The sequence below is a fragment of the Wasmannia auropunctata genome, unplaced genomic scaffold (assembly GCF_000956235.1).
Source record: "Wasmannia auropunctata unplaced genomic scaffold, wasmannia.A_1.0 LD335828.1, whole genome shotgun sequence".
NCBI lineage: Eukaryota > Metazoa > Arthropoda > Insecta > Hymenoptera > Formicidae > Wasmannia > Wasmannia auropunctata.
Window position 1 is genome coordinate 258,595 of NW_012027062.1, and position 18,540 is coordinate 277,134.

At 39.0% G+C, this 18,540-nt stretch overlaps 3 protein-coding genes and 1 long non-coding RNA gene across 4 annotated transcripts in view; 1 reads left to right on the forward strand and 3 right to left on the reverse strand.

Annotated features, from left to right (window-relative positions):
* Positions 1 to 13,341, reverse strand: part of LOC105455861 — a 41,205-nt gene extending 27,864 nt beyond the window's left edge. The window contains exons 1-2 of the long non-coding RNA XR_975166.1: positions 13,077 to 13,341; positions 1,142 to 1,251 (exon numbers count right to left, since the gene is read on the reverse strand). This is a non-coding gene — a long non-coding RNA (uncharacterized LOC105455861). The remainder of the gene's footprint in view (positions 1 to 1,141; positions 1,252 to 13,076) is intronic.
* LOC105455860 (S1 RNA-binding domain-containing protein 1) lies at positions 7,418 to 12,774 on the reverse strand. The gene is made up of 3 exons (XM_011699526.1): positions 12,603 to 12,774; positions 10,328 to 12,218; positions 7,418 to 10,002 (listed from the first exon to the last, which is right to left on the reverse strand). Exons 2-3 carry the CDS (start codon positions 12,197 to 12,199, stop codon positions 9,241 to 9,243), a joined length of 2,634 nt encoding a protein of 877 aa, XP_011697828.1. The 5' UTR covers positions 12,200 to 12,218; positions 12,603 to 12,774; the 3' UTR covers positions 7,418 to 9,240.
* A 164-nt stretch (positions 13,342 to 13,505) lies between the features above and the next one.
* LOC105455864 (coiled-coil domain-containing protein 51-like) lies at positions 13,506 to 16,070 on the forward strand. Its single transcript, XM_011699530.1, has 2 exons — positions 13,506 to 14,049; positions 14,703 to 16,070. The coding sequence occupies exons 1-2, from the start codon at positions 13,882 to 13,884 to the stop codon at positions 15,537 to 15,539; spliced, it is 1,005 nt and encodes a 334-aa protein (XP_011697832.1). The 5' UTR covers positions 13,506 to 13,881; the 3' UTR covers positions 15,540 to 16,070.
* On the reverse strand, positions 15,922 to 18,319 carry LOC105455863 (suppressor of G2 allele of SKP1 homolog). The gene is made up of 5 exons (XM_011699528.1): positions 18,078 to 18,319; positions 17,873 to 17,992; positions 17,089 to 17,287; positions 16,547 to 16,761; positions 15,922 to 16,256 (listed from the first exon to the last, which is right to left on the reverse strand). The coding sequence occupies exons 1-5, from the start codon at positions 18,120 to 18,122 to the stop codon at positions 16,149 to 16,151; spliced, it is 687 nt and encodes a 228-aa protein (XP_011697830.1). The 5' UTR covers positions 18,123 to 18,319; the 3' UTR covers positions 15,922 to 16,148.
* Between the last annotated feature and the right edge of the window lie 221 nt (positions 18,320 to 18,540).

The following is an 18,540-nucleotide window of genomic DNA, read 5'->3' on the forward strand; positions in this document are numbered from 1 at the left end:
TTTTTTTTCAGAAACTGTTTCTACTGGAGGTACTGGAGATTCTGCCATCACATCACAATTAATTTTAGGCTTTTTAATCAAGTAAAATACATGCACGAACAGAGATATCTTAATTGAAAAATAAAGATCAGCTTTGTACAGTTCACTATGTATAATTTACAGAAGTGGCATGTACTTTTTTATTTCTGTCACGGTGAATATAATTAAAAATGTGCGGGTATTTAACAAATGCAAGACAAATCGAACGAATATCAATCGAAAATTGATAATTCCAGTTATCGAAATGGCACATTTAAAAAATATTTTCTAAATGCATTTTTGAACGTAACAGATAGAATTGAAAAATCGACAAATTTTCTTATTAAATATTTAATTCATTTCTTTTCAATATCCGTCTCTTATCGATTTGTCTCGGATAGTTGATACCTGAGAACTATTTGTACCCGCACATGTAATAAGCTACAAAGTGCATGTATTTTACTTTTCTTAAATATATTTATTCGTAACCATCTTTCCATATAAAGATCGTTCTATTAATTTATTTTGCTATAAAGAGAAACATGCTTTTTAATAATAGAAGAACATATTTTTGTGTGAATTTATATCTCGCGTAATAATTGCATTAAGCGGAAAAGAGGTGACTGTCGTTGGTTCGCTGCCAAAATGACCGCTATCGGAAGCGGTCTGGAAGATCTGGGATTCGTTCCCTCTTGCAGCAGGGGTCTTTGACGTTTGACGAGCCGCTTAACTTTCCTTTGTGGATTGACCTCATGGGTCTCGAAAGAAGCAGAGTACCTTTATAGCTCGCTCTCCACCATGAAAATCGTTCTTCTCTGTGTCGGATACTAACCGACGTACAACTCGGCGGAAGGACATTGATCTGGTCAAATCGTTGGACCAGTTATTCTCTCCCTCAAAATCATTTCCCTCGTTAGGTTTGATAAAATTAAATCGTACATTATCAGACGAGTGAAAACCGCGCCGTTCTATTCATCGCTTAATACGAAGGAAAAAGTACCGTCTAATATGTCTAAAAAGGTAATTCATAATTTTCTATTTCAATGTTGACAAGTTCAATTTCCGTCGGAATATATACCCTTCCCGCTCTGACGCAATGTTATCTTTGCCAATGTAATCTCACCTCTACTTTATGATGCATCTGAGCTCCTCGTTCTCCCAGCGACGAAAGGGATCTCGGGAGAATATGCCGAGCACCAAACCCATCGAATATAATGCTCCGGTGGAAGAACACTGCAACAAATTGAAAACAAAAGCATCGATATAGCTATATCGTATTACACGGTAGGTATCTTAATATAAACCACTTCTGCATATCTGGTTGCACGACATCTCTTTTTAAACTAGCTTAGTTTATTCATTGGAACAACCGTACGTGAAATTTGCCATCTGCAATATTTATCCGGGAATAGCTTTGCTCGCGCAGAAGAAAAATAGATATTATATAAAAATAATTTATAATATGCACATCGTTGAAATCAAATGCATGGTGTCTGCGCGTTTATTTCCACGTTTCGTTAAAACAAATTCTATTTTAGAATTAAAAATAATTTCACAGAGGCGAATTCACAAATTAGAGAAATACGCAATGAAAAATATCGATGCGCACCGATCTTCAGTTTCATTTGTCAGTTGTTGATGATTGTGAATTACGTACAGGATGCATACGCAAACATGTAGATTAAAAAAGCAAGCAGCGCGTATCGTAGAGAAAGTTCCCAATAGAACTACCTCAAAAAATAAAGATAATTAAATTTTTATTACGCTTCCATGGATTCCATGGAATAAAAATGTCACGATACTCAAAAGTTGCACATCGATTTACGCGTCTACGCGGGCTTTTGAATAACGAATCTATGTGCGTATAAATCCAGGATTTATTGCCTTTTTACCATTGTTAACGCAGTTTATTTCGAGAGAGAGAGAGAGAGAGAGTTTATATAACAAAGTTCTCTCCCATAGTGAATCGATGTAAACGATCAAGAGCAAACTCCAACGTAAGCTGTTATTTTTTTTTATTTTCCACTGTTGCGAGGTGTATGTTTCACGTAGGTATCAGTTGCGCATTCCGTATAACTTGAAAAATTTCACCTCGTGAAATAAAATTTGGAAAATTGCATCGCGAACGCGAGATAACCTTGCGAGGCAAAATCCTCGAAGCGCAGTATGTGATATACAGAATGTCCTCTCATAAACAGAGTGCGTCGCTTCGCAAACAGCGAACTTAAGCACTCGCAATTTGCATTATCGCGCCGTTAAAGTTATCTGATTGAGATTATCGGCGGATAAATTAGAAAGCCGTTGAAACACCGCCGTTAATTTTAACTAATAGCTGTTGGACAAATCTCATTAAAATCAGAATGACGTACCGCTTTAATCACTGACCGTGGCCGGCACGTTTACGTTTGCACAGAAGACGCGGGGTGTGTATAGGTATACGCGCGTTTTGTAACATATGGCCGACGGTAATCATCAAGAATCCCGTTTAGCCATATATGTCGTCCACCAATTTGCGTCACGGCAATTGGCCGCGAAATTTAATCGCGTTATCGGGAGAGATTTTCCCCATTGACAGTTGCGTTGCGTGACGGTTCGCCAATTAAATATCCTGACAGGCAGAGTAGCAAATTTGCCCAACGGCTGCGGCTTATGCAAATGTAATTTCGGTCGAAAATATCGGAATTTGTTCTCAAATCGCGCCCTATGACGTGCCCTGCGCAAATACTCCAAATTCTCCAAAAGCAGCTCAGTAATGTTTCATTTAAATTTACACGAGGTATCAAAAGGATTTAAATACTTAATCACTTTTTAACGCGTATTTCAATAAACAACCCTTTGTATAAATTTCTCAAAATATCTTTTTTTCACTTATACATATGTATACAGGAGTAAAGTCAGAACCTATATGGTGTTATTAAAGTAGAACTGTCTATGTAATTTCTTAGATGCGCTTCAAATAGCAAAAGATTGACCTTATATATAAATAACCAGCATTAAAATAGCATTTTAATCCTTAAATATCATATGATGCAAATTAATACTCACGGTATGAAGATATACGTGTAATAACTTACTATTATACATATATATGTGCAAACGTATCTCGTATTTTAGAAACAAAAAAAAAGATTCCGAAACAAGAGCCTCTAAATTTCATTGGAAACTTATTTACAATATTTACAGTATAATCGATCAGTTCTTTTGCTATTTCATTTATCTCTAATTAAATTGATTTGTAAAACTGGGACGCTATTCTCGCATTCACGTTGTCCTTAATAATCGTAGGATCGCGTTTTTCGACGGCAAACGAAGTTGCATTGTAGTTACGCGAAAAAGAAACAGTGCCTGCGCCATTGGATGGAATATTGATCGAGAGGGTGTAGAGAGACCCTTACGCCGACAGCGGGTCGCGAGCCAACCCTTACGTAGGCTCTCTCGCATACTCGCATTATGGCCTCGGATGGCGACGAAATCAGGACCATTAGGCTGGAACGCGTTAATGTTTTTGCGTTTTTTCGTTATAATCTCGCCCCAACATCTCGCACCGGTAATTGCACACGTCCAATTACTGTCCAATTACTGTGTTATGCAGAGTGTTCCGGTAAATCGTGGTAACAAGGAGATGATTCCTCACGAGGAAAAGCAAGTAAAGAATATAGAATAACATTGTTTTCTCGAGTGCGCGCTGTAGCTTTCGAGAGAAAAGGTTTCACACGTGAAAGTGGTGTATGTGTATGTGTGAGAGAGCGTCCATTTGACCATAAATTGACATCTACGTGCGTCTATTATCTAGTAACACGTTTATTACACATGATTTTACAATTGGTTGACGATACGTATACCTGTTGTGATTTCTATAGTCATCGATATCGTTAATTTTCACTGATCTCTCGAAATGGCAAAGTACCATCGCGGATATATAAAGTGGCATTAAGACCTGATGGCATATTTTTATCTACGAGCAATTATTAGAAACATTTAATTCTAACCGACGCACAAATGTCAATTTAATTAAGTAGATAGACCAGGCTTTCACGTTTAAAATCACTTTTCTCGCGAATTACACGATCAGTCAAAAGAGACAATTGTTCTATTTTTCTTTATTTGCCTTACCGCACGTTGTATTGTGAACATATATCTCTCAGCTGATGTTAATAATATTTAAGGACTTGCTCAGATAATAATGTTATCTAAACGAGAATTTTTTTTCGAATCATCAGCTGTAATCTTTATATGTTCACTTTTAAGATTCTCAACTCCCCTACATAAATCAAGCTTGAGATGAGACCAAGGATTGAGGATACTAACTGACCGTTGAAAATGAGTTTGTTGGCCGGCTGAAATTTGTCAGTATCTCAAAACCTTCTAAATCCCTTTCGGTTCGGTAGCGCCCGATCGATTTTGCTTTTGAGAATCGAAGTTACGATGCGTCGGGGTGTGTAGCAGCCAGCACCGGGAGCCTCTCTCTTTCGACGGGGAGACAAAGGGACGCAGAGAGAATGGAAACCGCCACCTTGATGCTCGTGGTGAACCACGATAATTGGATCAGCCCACCCCTATGAGTCGCGACTGAAATTAAGTAACCTCCGGCGCGTATTCCTGCGACGGGCTGATGATTTCGTCGGGGACGACAACCTGAAAAGCTCGCCCGACACCGCGAAATAATGTTAGCGCGCGCGAGAATGAGGCAGTCGGGAATATAGGAGAAAATGCAACAAACGCTCCGTGTATAAAATCGCTGATAAAGCACGGGGAGCAAATGATTGCTTAAATTTAAAAAATGTCGTTTTCTTGATCATATAATATCGTATACGTATGCCGAGCACTTTCGTATAGCAGCAAAGAATATAGTAATTGAATTACATAAAAGTCACGTAATTCTGCTGGAAAATAAAATAAAATTGTAGAAAAAAAAATTACGCTTCGCGACTGCATCGGTGCACTTTTGCAAGAATCGCAAGAATGCAACTTGGATCGCCGAAAGATGAAGCCGTGTAAAGTTTTTTTGCTATAATTTTCTTTCTATTCTCGCTTAAATAAAAGAAGGGAGCTGTGACTCGTCACCTCCCCTCCCCCCCCCCTTTTGCGAAATCGCTCCCGTATAAATCAACTCCGTCGTATGGGCGCAGCGCGCGAAAATATTTTTCCCCGGTATTATAAATATTACATCTCGTTAGGTCGGCGTTACGCGAGCCCGCCTTAAGAAAGGACTTAAGCCGTCAGAATGGCAGGGCCGTAAAGAAAGCAAGCGGAAAAAGCTTCTTCGGCACCACGGAGCGAGGAGCGCGCTTTGTGCGGCCGCGCGCGTCTTGCGTCGCGACAAAGCCACCCGGAGTCGTCGGGAGGGGCAATTTGTACAGAGTGCTTAAGTTACACGTATTAGTCACAACGTCGTACTTTCGCAGTAACGACCAATTATATCATGAAAGAAGTCAGGGTGCTGTCCCAAATCGAGCCCTTTCTACCTGAATTGATCAATTCTTTGGAATCGAATTCCTTGAATTCTTCTTTCAACAAAGACTCGGTTGATTCCTGCGAAACGATCGTAAGATTCTTCGCGAATTAAACTTCGCGGAAATGGAACAAAAGGGTAAGATAAAACTTTCTTCACTTTTAACGTCGAAATATTCATATATTACGTGACAAGAACTTGTTCTTCTTTTCCGCGATTGTGTCTTGAATTCGCATGTAAATAGGAAGGTAAGTTAGATAGATAGTTCAAGCAAGAAGCAGATTTATAATGTTTCCTTCCACTAGGAAGAAAATATCTCAAAGAACTTAAAAAGAGTATATTAAGCAGTCGGACTTTACTTTGAATTTCTAATTGGAAAATTAGTTACAGTGATATTTTAATGCAGAAAGTAGTTTACTCGCGCGTAATGGTGATAGAGGATATCGCTGCAACGGTGTAAGATGTAAAGCTTAGATGTTTTCTTCGCGCAGGAAGTAGCATCGGAAATTCCTTTCGATGCCCGGCAACAACAAAATACCCGAGGTTATTACTCGGTTGCGCGAGTAGACAGATCCCCGGGGGTGAAAAGTAGTTTTCAAAGCGTCTAGTCTAACAATGGGACGTAGGAAAGGGGGAGGGATGATGAAGGGGAGGGGGAGGAAGAGAAAAACGACGGGTATGAAAAGCGTCCCGGAAAATAAAGGGTAGATACGGTGGAAAGAGCATGCGGAAGACCCGAGGAATTCAATGCCAAGGTTGGCGTACATACGAAGGTAAATCGATATTCAATACTCCACGTATGTACGAGGCGACAGTGACATTTGTACAGAGAATTTAATCGTATTTTACAAATGATATCCTCGATTTCACTCTGGCTGGTGTCTCGAATAAAATTAATTCGCGATCGTAAGTCCGCTTCGTCAAAAAAGCTACCTTCGTAACTGTTCGAAACCATAGAAAGATTATTTTAAAAGCGCATCCTAAACTTTCGAAGTAACTGCAAACGATTTGATAAAATTATCTTGTAGAAAAATTATTTGCATACAGAAACGGTTAAAAAAAATTATTAATTATAATAATTAATTTTTGCTTTATGAAAATGTAAATATCGAAAGCTCGGGAGAAAGATACGTCGCTATTACTGAGCGAATTTAACTCGTGACACTTTCTCCAATGGAGATGTCAGCTTTGAATTTCTGTATAGAAAAGTAAAAAATTTCTGAGATATTATATTTATGAGAATCTTTCTCCAACGTCAGTTTATATAAAATCTTTTTCCTGAAATTTTTAAGATATATCACGGATATAAAAATATGATTATAAGATAAATCGCATCTTTAATACGTTCTTTCGAGCTCTTCGAGATTCTTTGTTCCCCAGTGAAGAAATATTACAAATCTGTTTCTCGCTCGAGCTAACCAGTGAAATTCGTGCGCTGAATTCAAGACACAATTGTGGAAGAACAATAGGTTTTTGTCATATATGATTCTCGTTTTCCAGCTCGTTTCGCGTAGTAAACATTTCGCTTTCCGTCGTATATATATATTTCCGGATTATACATCCTATACGGGATGTACGTTGCGCTGCTCGCGAGTGTTTTGTGGCTTCGATTGATCTATCCGATTGGACGAAAGAAATCAATCGTGTGTATTGTTCCGTGAATGACGTCGATAGGCTCTATTTGATACCATTTGAATGAGAATAAATTCTACCGCGAGCACCGCATTTTCCAGACTTCGCAAATTTAACAGATATTCAATGATGCAAAATCTTAAACTGTCAATCAATTAAATAACAACTCAACCGAACGAGAGAGTATTAAATGGTTAATGATTAATAGAGATGAATATGTTGATGTTAAAATTATCGCTCAGGTAAACATTATTATAAAATTGTTAAATATTCACGACATAATTAGTTATAATTATGACTTAAACAGTACTGCAGATAAAACTCTCATTTTTACTCAATCAAAATTTATATCAAAAATTACATAAATGTTTATAAATACATACCATATCGATCAGATAAGAATATTTTTAGAAACATTTCGTTTTTAAATTTTACAGAACAGTATATATATTATCTTAAACAATTGTAGCATTTGCTACAATTTTACAACTTGAATTTGAAAAAATATTTTTAAGAGGCAATATTTCTAATCCTCGCTCCTAAAAATTCTAAGCTTCCATTTTATTTTAATTGCCTACTTTTTTATCGTAAACATCGCGTTTGAAAGAACTGATTGCATACATTGCATGTTCACGATTGTAAATAGGAGAGCAGAAGCAACGAAAGATCGTTGCTTCTCGATTCCGAAAATAACGATCAAATGCGGATTTTCCGCCGGGGGCATGGGCACGTTCTTAAATCCTGCCTAAAGCGAGCTATTCGGCGTATACAGTGTACTCCTCATGCAAAATGTAGCCGAGGTTCGAGACAACAGCGAACAGAACGGAATGGTATGCGCCCGAACTTTCCCGATAGCGGGATAGAATTCGCAGATTGCATGCTAAAACTTTCAGGGACGAGGCGAAACGAGGAGTGTGTTTTAAAGAAAGACAAAAAAATCAAGTATGAGGCTAATAATAAAATCGTATTCATGCCAATCGCGTCTACTGTATATAGAATGATACTTTCTTAGCGGCGATACAAACGGAGAGAAAAAGATCCTACGTGAAAAAAAAGATAAAAAACAAAAAATAAAATCTCTCACGAAGCTTCGTTTTAAAGGACTTTTAAAGTTGGAAAATTAATATGCCATTGCTAGCTTGGATAATGTTTGATCACTTCAGGATCTCTAAAACATCCAATTGTATTTATCATACGTATTTTTTGTTCATATTCCGATGCGTCATAATAATAAAATTAAATTTGGCAACGCGATAAAATTCATTATCATCAATTCAATAAATGAGCTAGAATTGATTAGTCGACGAATCTTGATCTTTTACTCTCGGTAAAAAAAAAATCCGTCTTAAGAAATAAGAGATTAAACAACGATTGTCCGTTCGTCGCAATTGCGACCTTCTTCCTGCAGCATTCAATGCGGAATACACCCTCCTTTCTCCTCTCCCCCCACCCCTTGTAGTCGACTGTACTTTTGCTAGCAGCAAGGGAAAAGGCACGTTAGCACGTGACTTGAATTCGTTTTACGAACTCTCCGCAACCGCGCATATAGAGTTCCCCCGTTTTAGGCGGTCGCATTGCACGACATAAAGTGGAATCCATTTCTCTGAGATAAACTACGGGAAGTGTTGTAAGAGAGTTGTAACAAGAACAAATAGGTAGAATAAACTACAACCATCAAAATAAAAGAATAACATTAGATAGTAATCATTAAAGTCGTGAAATTTGGAACAAGAATTATTTATAAAAAAATGTTGAATATTTATTACTGTTACCTATATCGTGAAACATTGTTAAGTTTGCCATAAGAAAAACCGAATATTCAGCTCGTGAATATTATCTAAAAAAAAAATATATATATATACTCATACATCGTCAACGCAACAGTATTACTTTTCTTTACTTCCAAAATAACACAAATATATCACAAGACGGTTCGACTTACTTCCGTTCGACGGATATCGTGATATTGATAAAATAAAAGTCGATTATCTTTTCGTTTCAATTTTAAGATAAGCTATACAACAACATGTGAATATAAATTAAAGCAAAATACTCCTGAGAGCACCAGAACAAATTTTTAATCGTAATACGTAACACCGGAAAGAGTAATCGACGCGATTACGTGTATTAGATTAGCGTTAATTGATCAACTCGAGACCAATCCTTTGACGTGCCAGTTCGATGGTAACTACCTTCACCTCCACACGCTCGCCTATATGCAGATCTCTCTTCATACGAGTGACGTGTATCAGTCCCTCCTTACCAACGCCCACGTCTACAAATGATCCGAAATGCGTGACGTTCCGCACGACGCCGCTCAATACGGTGCCGACGGTCAAATCTTCGATACGCCGCACGCTGTTGCGGAACAGCGGCTGGTTCAACTTCGATCGTATGTCCTCGTCCTTCTGCATGGTCAGAGCTTTAATCATCGTCTCCATCGTGGACTCGAAGGTGCCGAACTGCTCGGCTAGCTCCCTGCATCCAGTCCTCGCGTGAAAATTTATCCTCTCGATAAACGCCGGAGTGCCGATATCGTTCAGGTCGCATTGGCAGTGTTTCACGAATTTATTCGCTAACGCGTACGACTCCGGATGGATCCACGTCTGATCCAGGGGATTAAAGTCGCTCTCCGATCTCTTGCTCCGCTCCGACGACGTTTCGCTAACCATCGCCGTCTCCGGCAGAATCCTTATGAATCCGACACACTGTTCAAACGTTTTGCTACCGATACCCTTCACCTTCAACAACTGCTCTCTATTTCGGAACGGTCCATTCTTGGTTCGCCATTCTATGATCTTAGTGGATCTGGAAAGCGTGAGGCCGGCTAGTCGTTGCAGAAGATAATGCGAAGCTGTATTGATATCGACCCCTACAAAACTCACAACCTCTGTGATAACCTGTAACAATTGATACGAATATCTCTCTGCTACACATCGAATCTCTCCCCAAAAAGCTACCGCGTTATTGCCTGAGAAATTTTTTAACGAGTCTTTGACCATCATCTTTGTTTTTAACAAAAATAGAATGTAAGTTTATCGTGCGTACGTTTATTTAGATTTTTAAAAATTATCGCTAAGAGAAATATCTACTTCGAATTTATAAAAAAAAAAGGCATTAAAAAATTATGTAATTATTTTTGTACGTCTATATAACAGTTCGTTATCATGTAACGTAATCAAAATTCTTTACCAAACTAACATTAAACAGCGGATTCATACTAACTTCGGATAGCGTCTTCGTCAGTTTCGTCTCAGGTAGATCGTGTTGATACATCCCGACTCCTAAATGCTTGGGCTCTATCTTAACTAATTCCGCCAGCGGGTCCTGCAGGCGTCTCGCTATCGAGATAGCCGACACCAGGTTCGGATCGAGATCCGGGAACTCGGATTTCGCCTGCGGGCTACAACTGTAAATCGAGGCCCCGCACTCGTCAACAATGGTGTACATCGCGTTCAGCGAGCCGAGCACCTTCGACCCAATTACTTTTGTCAGAAACAGCTCGGTCTCCCGGCACGCCGTGGCGTTTCCCAGAGCTATTACCGTGCATCTGTATTTGTTCATTAATTTCGCTAGCGCGCCGGCCGCATCTCTGAATGCCGACGGATGGTTATTGTGCGGATATATCACGGCGGTCTCGAGAAGGTCGCCCTGCCCCGACACGACGGCGAGCTTGCACCCGTGACGGTAGCCCGGGTCTACGCCGAGAACGACTTGACCCCGCACGGGCGGGGTGAGCAGCAGCTGCTTGACATTGGTCGCGAAAACCTCTATGGACGCTTTCTCCGCGTTCTCCTTCATCTCGCTCCTTATGCGACGTATCATCTGCGGCTTGATCAGCTTTTTGTAAGCGTGATCGATACTCTCGTCGAGTAAATCCCAATGGAATGTTTTTTTCCCTCCTCGCTCCTGCGTGTACCGCGACAAGCAATGCCTCTTGAACTCGCGCTCGAAAGCGTCGGACACGACGATCTTCACGCTGATGATCTTCTGCGACTCGGCCCGATTGATCGCCAATATGTGATGCGGCTTAACGATGTTCACGTTCGACTTGAAATTGAAGTACTGCTCGTACTTCTGCCCGTTCGCGTTGCTCGAATCCTCCGCCGTTTTACATTGCGCCGTTTGTATCTCGATGGTCGACGTTTTCCGAAGGAACGTCACCTTGTCGAAGGTCTCCTTGTCCTTGCTGATGACATCCGCTATTATGTGCACGATGCCGCTTCTCACCTCTTGCTCGTTTCGCAAACCCTCCCTCTGTTCGTCCACCAAGGACGCCAACGACGGTACGTTCTGCCCCTGTAAAATCGCATCGGCCGCACCACCCAGGCCCAATCCGCGCGCTTTCTCCGCCAGAAGTCGTCTCGACGCCGAGGGCTTGTACAAGGAGTAAATGTGCTCGAGATCGGCAAGGGATCTCGTGGACATGACAGCGGAGTGTAGTTCCGGTGACCATTTCCCCAATTTGTCGATGCTCTTGATAATCGTCGCGGCACGAAGCTTGACAAGCTTCGCCTGCTCGAAGCTATCCAGAAGCGCTCTCAACTTGTCCGCGTCCATGGATCCGGTCATGTTCTTCCTGTATCTCGCGATAAAGGGTATAGTGTTGTCCTCCTTGAAAAGTCTCACCACGTTCTCCACGATGCGTCTGTCCACATTGTTGATTTCGCTCATGTAGTCAACGTCGGTCCATTCCGCGCACTGCGGAAGGGAGTTCAATACCTCTCCTAAATTCACGTCTTCCTTTGCGTGAGCTTTGACTAGATTCTTTCGATTTTCCTGCAGCACCCTCGCGTCCGTAGAATCAACGTGCGACGAGTCTTCCTCTGGCTTCAGTCTTTTGTTGCTAAATGTGCTCTCCGAGCAGTCTTCTTGATTTTTTCTCTTGACAGATTTAACATCTTTGTTCTGTGTACCTCTCGTCATTCTGTTCTTTCCTGGCACTCTCTTATTGGCTGCGATTTTCTGTTTCCTGTTACTTTGCTCTACCACATAGTCCTCATCTTCGGAGCTTTTAGATACCTTACAGTCACTGTCGTCGGAATCTGACAGCTCAATTATTACCTGAGTGTGCTTACCTCGCAAATTTCTTTTCATTTTTGCGGCGTTTTCTTGTCTGTCAAATCAACAAAACAATTTCCTCACAAATCCATGTACAAACAAACAAACAACAGGTATCTCATTTGCTCTTCTTACAATTGCATTACTATATACTTTGTGATAAATATATGGACGTGTAACAATCGTATTAATAAGATTACCAATAGAAATCGGTATAAATATAAAACTACTCAATATGTTCGCAACGATTCTCTTAAAACTTTGTTCTTTTACATATTCCAAACTGTAAAATATCTATTCCACTGTGCACATTCGGCACAATGTATCTTTACAATAGAGCCGGTTTCATAGAAATAAATATCTCTTTCATGTTTAAAAAAAGTTAGATTGATTCGATGATATTAATTGTCATATAGTGTGACTATTGGATGTGTATTACCTAAATAATTTGAACTATAAAACTCGACGTAAACTCTCCACAACGATGCGAATCCTCGGCGTGAATGACGATCCTAACCTAATGCAACGTGACTGGAGGGAATTGTAAACACACTGACACGGTAAACGTGGCCGATATTGAAGATTTCCTTTCCAAGACGCCCCTGCCATCTTGACGACGTTACGTACACTCGTTGGCATGCAAAACGTAAAAGGGGAATGAGGATCGAAATTTTACAGCGCAAAAAAAAGTATTAGATATTATATATTTCTCTAAATATGAGAAAAGCTAAAAAGATACGAAAAATAATATAAAAATATCAAGAAATAAAATAAAATTGCTAGTATTTCTCCTCTCTACTCTCTTCTCGATCCTCTCCTCGTCTCACTTCCTCGCCCTCTTTCGCGTAATTTTTTTTCACAGCGAGAAAGCGGAAATTAATATCAACGCAACCAGTTAAACGCTCTAACGTACCTGAACGATGATATGTCAATGCCTCTCTTTCGCAGTACACGAATCACCAAACTTCAGCGGGACACTCAACGCGATCGCGATATTTCGTGTGCATTCGATTACGCGCAGTGTTGCACTACCGCAGACACGTACATCATTTTATCCTTCTTATTCACCGAATATTGAACAAGGATAAAATGATACAGTTGGGCAGAGTGAATCTGCACCAACGAACGCAGCCCTTTACGTACGAAAGCGATAATCGGAGAGAGAAAAACGCGCGGAGCGTTTCGAACCCGACGCGCGACGCGTCCCGCGAGCGCGGAAAGAGACCCGAGAAAAGACTTGTAAAAGACTTGCCGCAGCCTATGTATCGTTGCCATGCCCGAGTTGACGCAGTTAGAGCGGTCGACCGCTAGATGGTGCGGTGGTTGCCGACGCCGCAGGTCAATGGCGTGAGGCATCATGTGACATGTCGTCTTTCAGGTTTCTCTCTGCCTGCAACCTGCAATAGCATCAGTTTTCATCTTTTTTAACGTAGAAATGAATATGAATTCAATAAAGATATTAAAAATGATCGAGAGTAATGGCAAATAAATTGTCACAATTCGCTGGATTTTCATTATTCGCGCTCTTTAACCTACATTTCTCTTGTCGAGGCATACTTTGGAGGTTACGTTAGGTCGGATTACAGTTCAAGATGATCGGGGCTGGGGATTAAGGTTGAGCTAGTTTCTGTATTTCAATTCTACCGTCACGTGTGCGTCGGCGTTTAATAATCCAGCTAATTCATTCCCGATTTGCATCGCATCGCCCGCTTGACATAATGCTAGAGCAGTATCGACAGTTAATTAGGCTACTGAACAAACAAGCGAAGAGACACGTGGTGCTTCACAACGCGAAGGGGATCGTAGAGAATGCCGCGGAGAAGGCGCAGAGCAAGCTCGCCAGCGCGCAGAACATTGCAACCGAAAAATACAACGTCGTTACGAAAGTAAGTAAATAAAAATTGGATGTAAAAACGCGGATGTAACACAGCATCTTTATTTCGTACTTACTGATTTCCATTGATAAACGCTAATTTTTCCAATCAATTTTTCAATCTCGTTCAAAGACAAACAAACGTAATGTGAAATATATATATGTATTTCGAATTTTACAATGCCTCATGCATTTACGTAAAATTATCTCGTGAAATCATTTATCAGCGAGCTATCCAAAATTTTTCAAAATTGAAATTTTTCTAGATTGGACGCCAATTGGCGCAGTACAAATTTTATGAAGTCGCATTCATTTCATAATTTTATTAAATTTTTATACTGGCATTTCGTAATTTTCCTCTCTCAACAATATGCTATAGACGAAGTTCATTTCATAATTTCATTATTTTCCTCAACATTGTGCTATAGACAAAGTTATATTCCAGCATCAATCTAAAACTTCATCCAAGACTTTTTATTTTTAATTATTAATTGCTTGAAATTTCCAAGTTGAATTGATTTTTTGATTCAAGATGAATCTATTGTAAATTTATTCAACAATTTGAAAATCCTTGACTAAAAAGGAAGAACGTTTTGCAGTTGAAGTTGCAATTTCATATACTGTATGTAAGACAATTCTCGCATAAAATTAATTCTAATATTGCAGAAACTTAATGACCAGGCTGTCATAATTCAAGATTTAAGTGCCAAGGCGTTGGAAGCAAGTGCGCCATTGCCGCCGTTGCCAGGAAAAATCGTTAAATGGTGGCAATGGTACAATCAGTTGATAGGCATGGACACAGTTGAAGCAGCCAGAAGACGAGTGATTGTCCTCCAGGATAAGCTGTTCGAGTGTCAGGACAGCAGGAGAATTCTGAATAAAGAGCTGACAGATATCACGTACAAGCTGCAAGATATCTATGCGGAATTGGTGCAAACGAGGCGAGATGATCCCAAGTATGTGCAATTAACGATAGTGGAGCATCAGTCTTTGCAGGAGCAGAAGAAAGTCATTAATCAGCTGGCGTTGTCCGAGAAAGACGAGAGGGACAATTTTACACAGCTCGCGACCGCGATAAAGGACTATCACGTTAGCCAAAACTTAAATGCGCAGAAGTACAAGTATTTATCTATTATCGCTTCGGCCGTATTGGCGATCGTATCGTTGATCGGTTCGATGATACTTAATAACAGGAGGATACTAGATGTACGAAACACCATAGAGATAGCGCAGGAGAAGAACGAATCGTTGTTTCAGACGAGCACGAACCAGCTATCTGATCTTAAAAAAATGTTGCAGTCATTCGATACCAAGTTAGCAAATATCGATAAGAAACAAAACGGAAACGCGGTAGATTTAACCAAAGAAAGCAATCAATCCAATACGTCGATATCCAACATTTTCGTGTCTTCTGCCAAGTATTCAGCAAATTTGTTGATTTCAGGAACGAGTTATATCAAGAGAGGTATTTATGCGTGCGGATCGTACATTTTTTATAAATAACTATATATATCGTTAAAAATTCATGATTGTTTGAATATACAAGTCAAATTTATGCAAGTGTTTCTTTTTTTCTGACATGTAATGAAGCTAAGTTTTTTACAGTCGGTAATATATGGATATATATATATTAGAACTTGAGAATGTTATAAAAAAATTACTATTGATAAAAATGTTAAGAGTGAAACACAGCTTTTTTTCGTGATGAAAACTGTGCTTGCTGTACACTTGCCAGGCACAAAGAGCTCCCTATTTTTTATAACTTATGTACATAAATGTGTTAAGAGCATTTTTGTTTTCACTGGGATACTATTGTATTATAACGTTGTATAATTAGCTGTAAATTATAAATCTCGTTAAATCGAAATGTTACACAAAAATCGTATTATAAGCAAACTATAGTAATTTTATATATTTCGTACAAAAAAATATAATTTTTAAAGGGAAAAGTTATCATATTACGAAAAAAGTAAATCAATAAATGTCAATATATGTATATATCTTCTTAGAATAATAAAATACATGTTATACAGAGATATGGTAATTAAGAATTAAACGTGATTATTGTATACAAGAAACAATGAAAATTCAATTTAAGATATCAATTTTGAGTTACGAATCCCAAGATTTCCACTCCATTCCGTCTGGTGGTTTTCTCTCGACTGTTTTACCTCCCACTTCTTTCCAATTAGTGCTCAAGACAGTGCCGCCAGATTCTAGCTGTAATATAAAATAAAATAATCTTGACAAATATCGGGTATTACATTGATTTACAGGTACAAGTTAATTTCTAATGAATTGCCGTTATTAGAAGAAAAATTCCGAATTCTCATAACAAATTTTTAGTACATTAATTTTCACTTGCCAATATACAAATGTCTTAATAAAAGTGTTTCAATTTCATATTAAAAATTTATGTTCAGTGAAAAAAGCGAATTGTTACATAAAATAGCTACAATTTCTTTTGTCACTACTTAATTTGTCGACAATGAACTTTTTTTTTTACTTACGAAGGACTTGTTCATCGCGCGTCTCACTTCGTCGGTTCCGTTACCGTATATCTGTTGGAAGAGAGCATTCACCGCAGCCTCACCCTCAGTTTCTTCTGCTTTCTCCTGCTTCTCTATCTCCTTTTCTACCTTATTCCAATCTCTGGAGCTTTTACTGGAGCTTGGATACTTAGGTGCTTGTTCGCCCAGTTCTTCCTGGTTGTTTCCAGTTTGTTCTTAAATAGTACACACAGTTTAGAAAAAAATATAATTATCTATATATTTTTTTATGGATTCATAATGACAATGCAGAAGAAATACATCATTGAATGATATTGAATGAGATAGAAGTCTAAGAGTCTTATTGCCTCATAAAACAATTAAAAATGTTAGATATTAATGACGAAAGTGTATTGATAAATTTTAATATCATCTTGAACAAGCACTTGCCAAATGTTTTATTAACAAACATTTTTGTCTCATATTTTATCGTTTAATATTTTATCTCGAGCATCTTTCGATAAGGAAATGAGTGATTTGCAATAGCATTTGGTATAGCTTACCATTTGGTATAGGTTTTATTTTACTTTGGACTGGATTACCTTCCAGCGTTGTCCATCTAATGCCATCCCGTTTTTTCAGCTTGATGTCTATTCTGGACGGCCATACCTTGTGCGTGCATTGTTCCACCACTATAAAGTTAGCCAAGCGTAAGTTCAGGCTATATACATTGGTGGATGGTAACTTCGCGGACACGCTCAGCTGAAAAACAATGTATAATGTGATGAAAATTGTGCTTTACAACCATAGTTCAAAATTTCACCTAAGTTTCTTGTCATTAACAATCTTGATCTGTAATATTATTTAAGGATCCCCCTGTAATATTATCCAAGGATCTGTAATATTATCTGAGGAATGAGATCCCTCAAACTAGTACAAGGTTATCCGTTTTGAATTATTCAGATATCTGAAGAATTTGAGATTGCGCGAAAAATATATAACTTGGAGAGAAAAGAAAATAACATTATATGGTATTTCTTAGAATCACTGAGATATTATACTGTCATTGGAGGCTTTAAATGACTATAATTCAAAATTGTATCTAAGTTTCTTGTTATTAATAATCGTCTCGATCTGTAATATTATCCAAGGATCACAAGATATCCCAAATTAGTACAAGATCCATTTCGAATTATTCAGATATCTGAAGAATTCGAGATCGCACAAAGTGTACAATTTGGGAAGCAAAGGAAATGCTTAACATTATGGTATCTTAGAATCACTGAGATATTATGCTGTCCCCCGTTGGAGGCTCCCTCCGCCAAATAAACCGACGAAGATACGTACTGTACTCTCTCCGTATTCGACCTCCACATTTTCCATATTCTTGGCGAGTATCGTCACAACCACGTGGTCCTCCGTTTGATACCAGTCGTGTTTTATTTTCGGTACGTCGGGCGGTGGTATCTGCGAGAAATCACGACCTCAATCAACAGCGATCAACCTCTCCCTCGTGGTTATGTTTTTTCGTTAAATTATTCACACTGCTTACATTCCCTTCATTGTTCTCCGTTTCGATGATGATCCCCGCGTCCATGGTGCGCCCTATTGCTCGAGCATGTCTCGTTAAATGTCAAATCAACAATCCTCCTCGACCTTCTCGTATATTCGAATGATCCTAGTTATAGCAGACCAGTGGACCACCGGATATCTTCGCCTTGGAGGGATGCTGGCAAAACAACAAACTGGCTCGTCGTCCGTCGATGCTCACGCAGTCGGACGCGCATGGTCGCGTGTCCTCGAGATCGACTGCCGATTGGCTGCTTCAATTTTATTTACACGTCGATTCTCAGTCATTTACGAGTAATTTTGAACCGCGAAAAGTCAAGCTTAAATTAAATTGAAATAAAATATTTAATAATTTATCCATTGTAATTTTTACACTTATATTTATCACTTGTTTATTTTTTTAACATACTTATGGTTTATTTCAATCGCGTACAATTAAAATAATT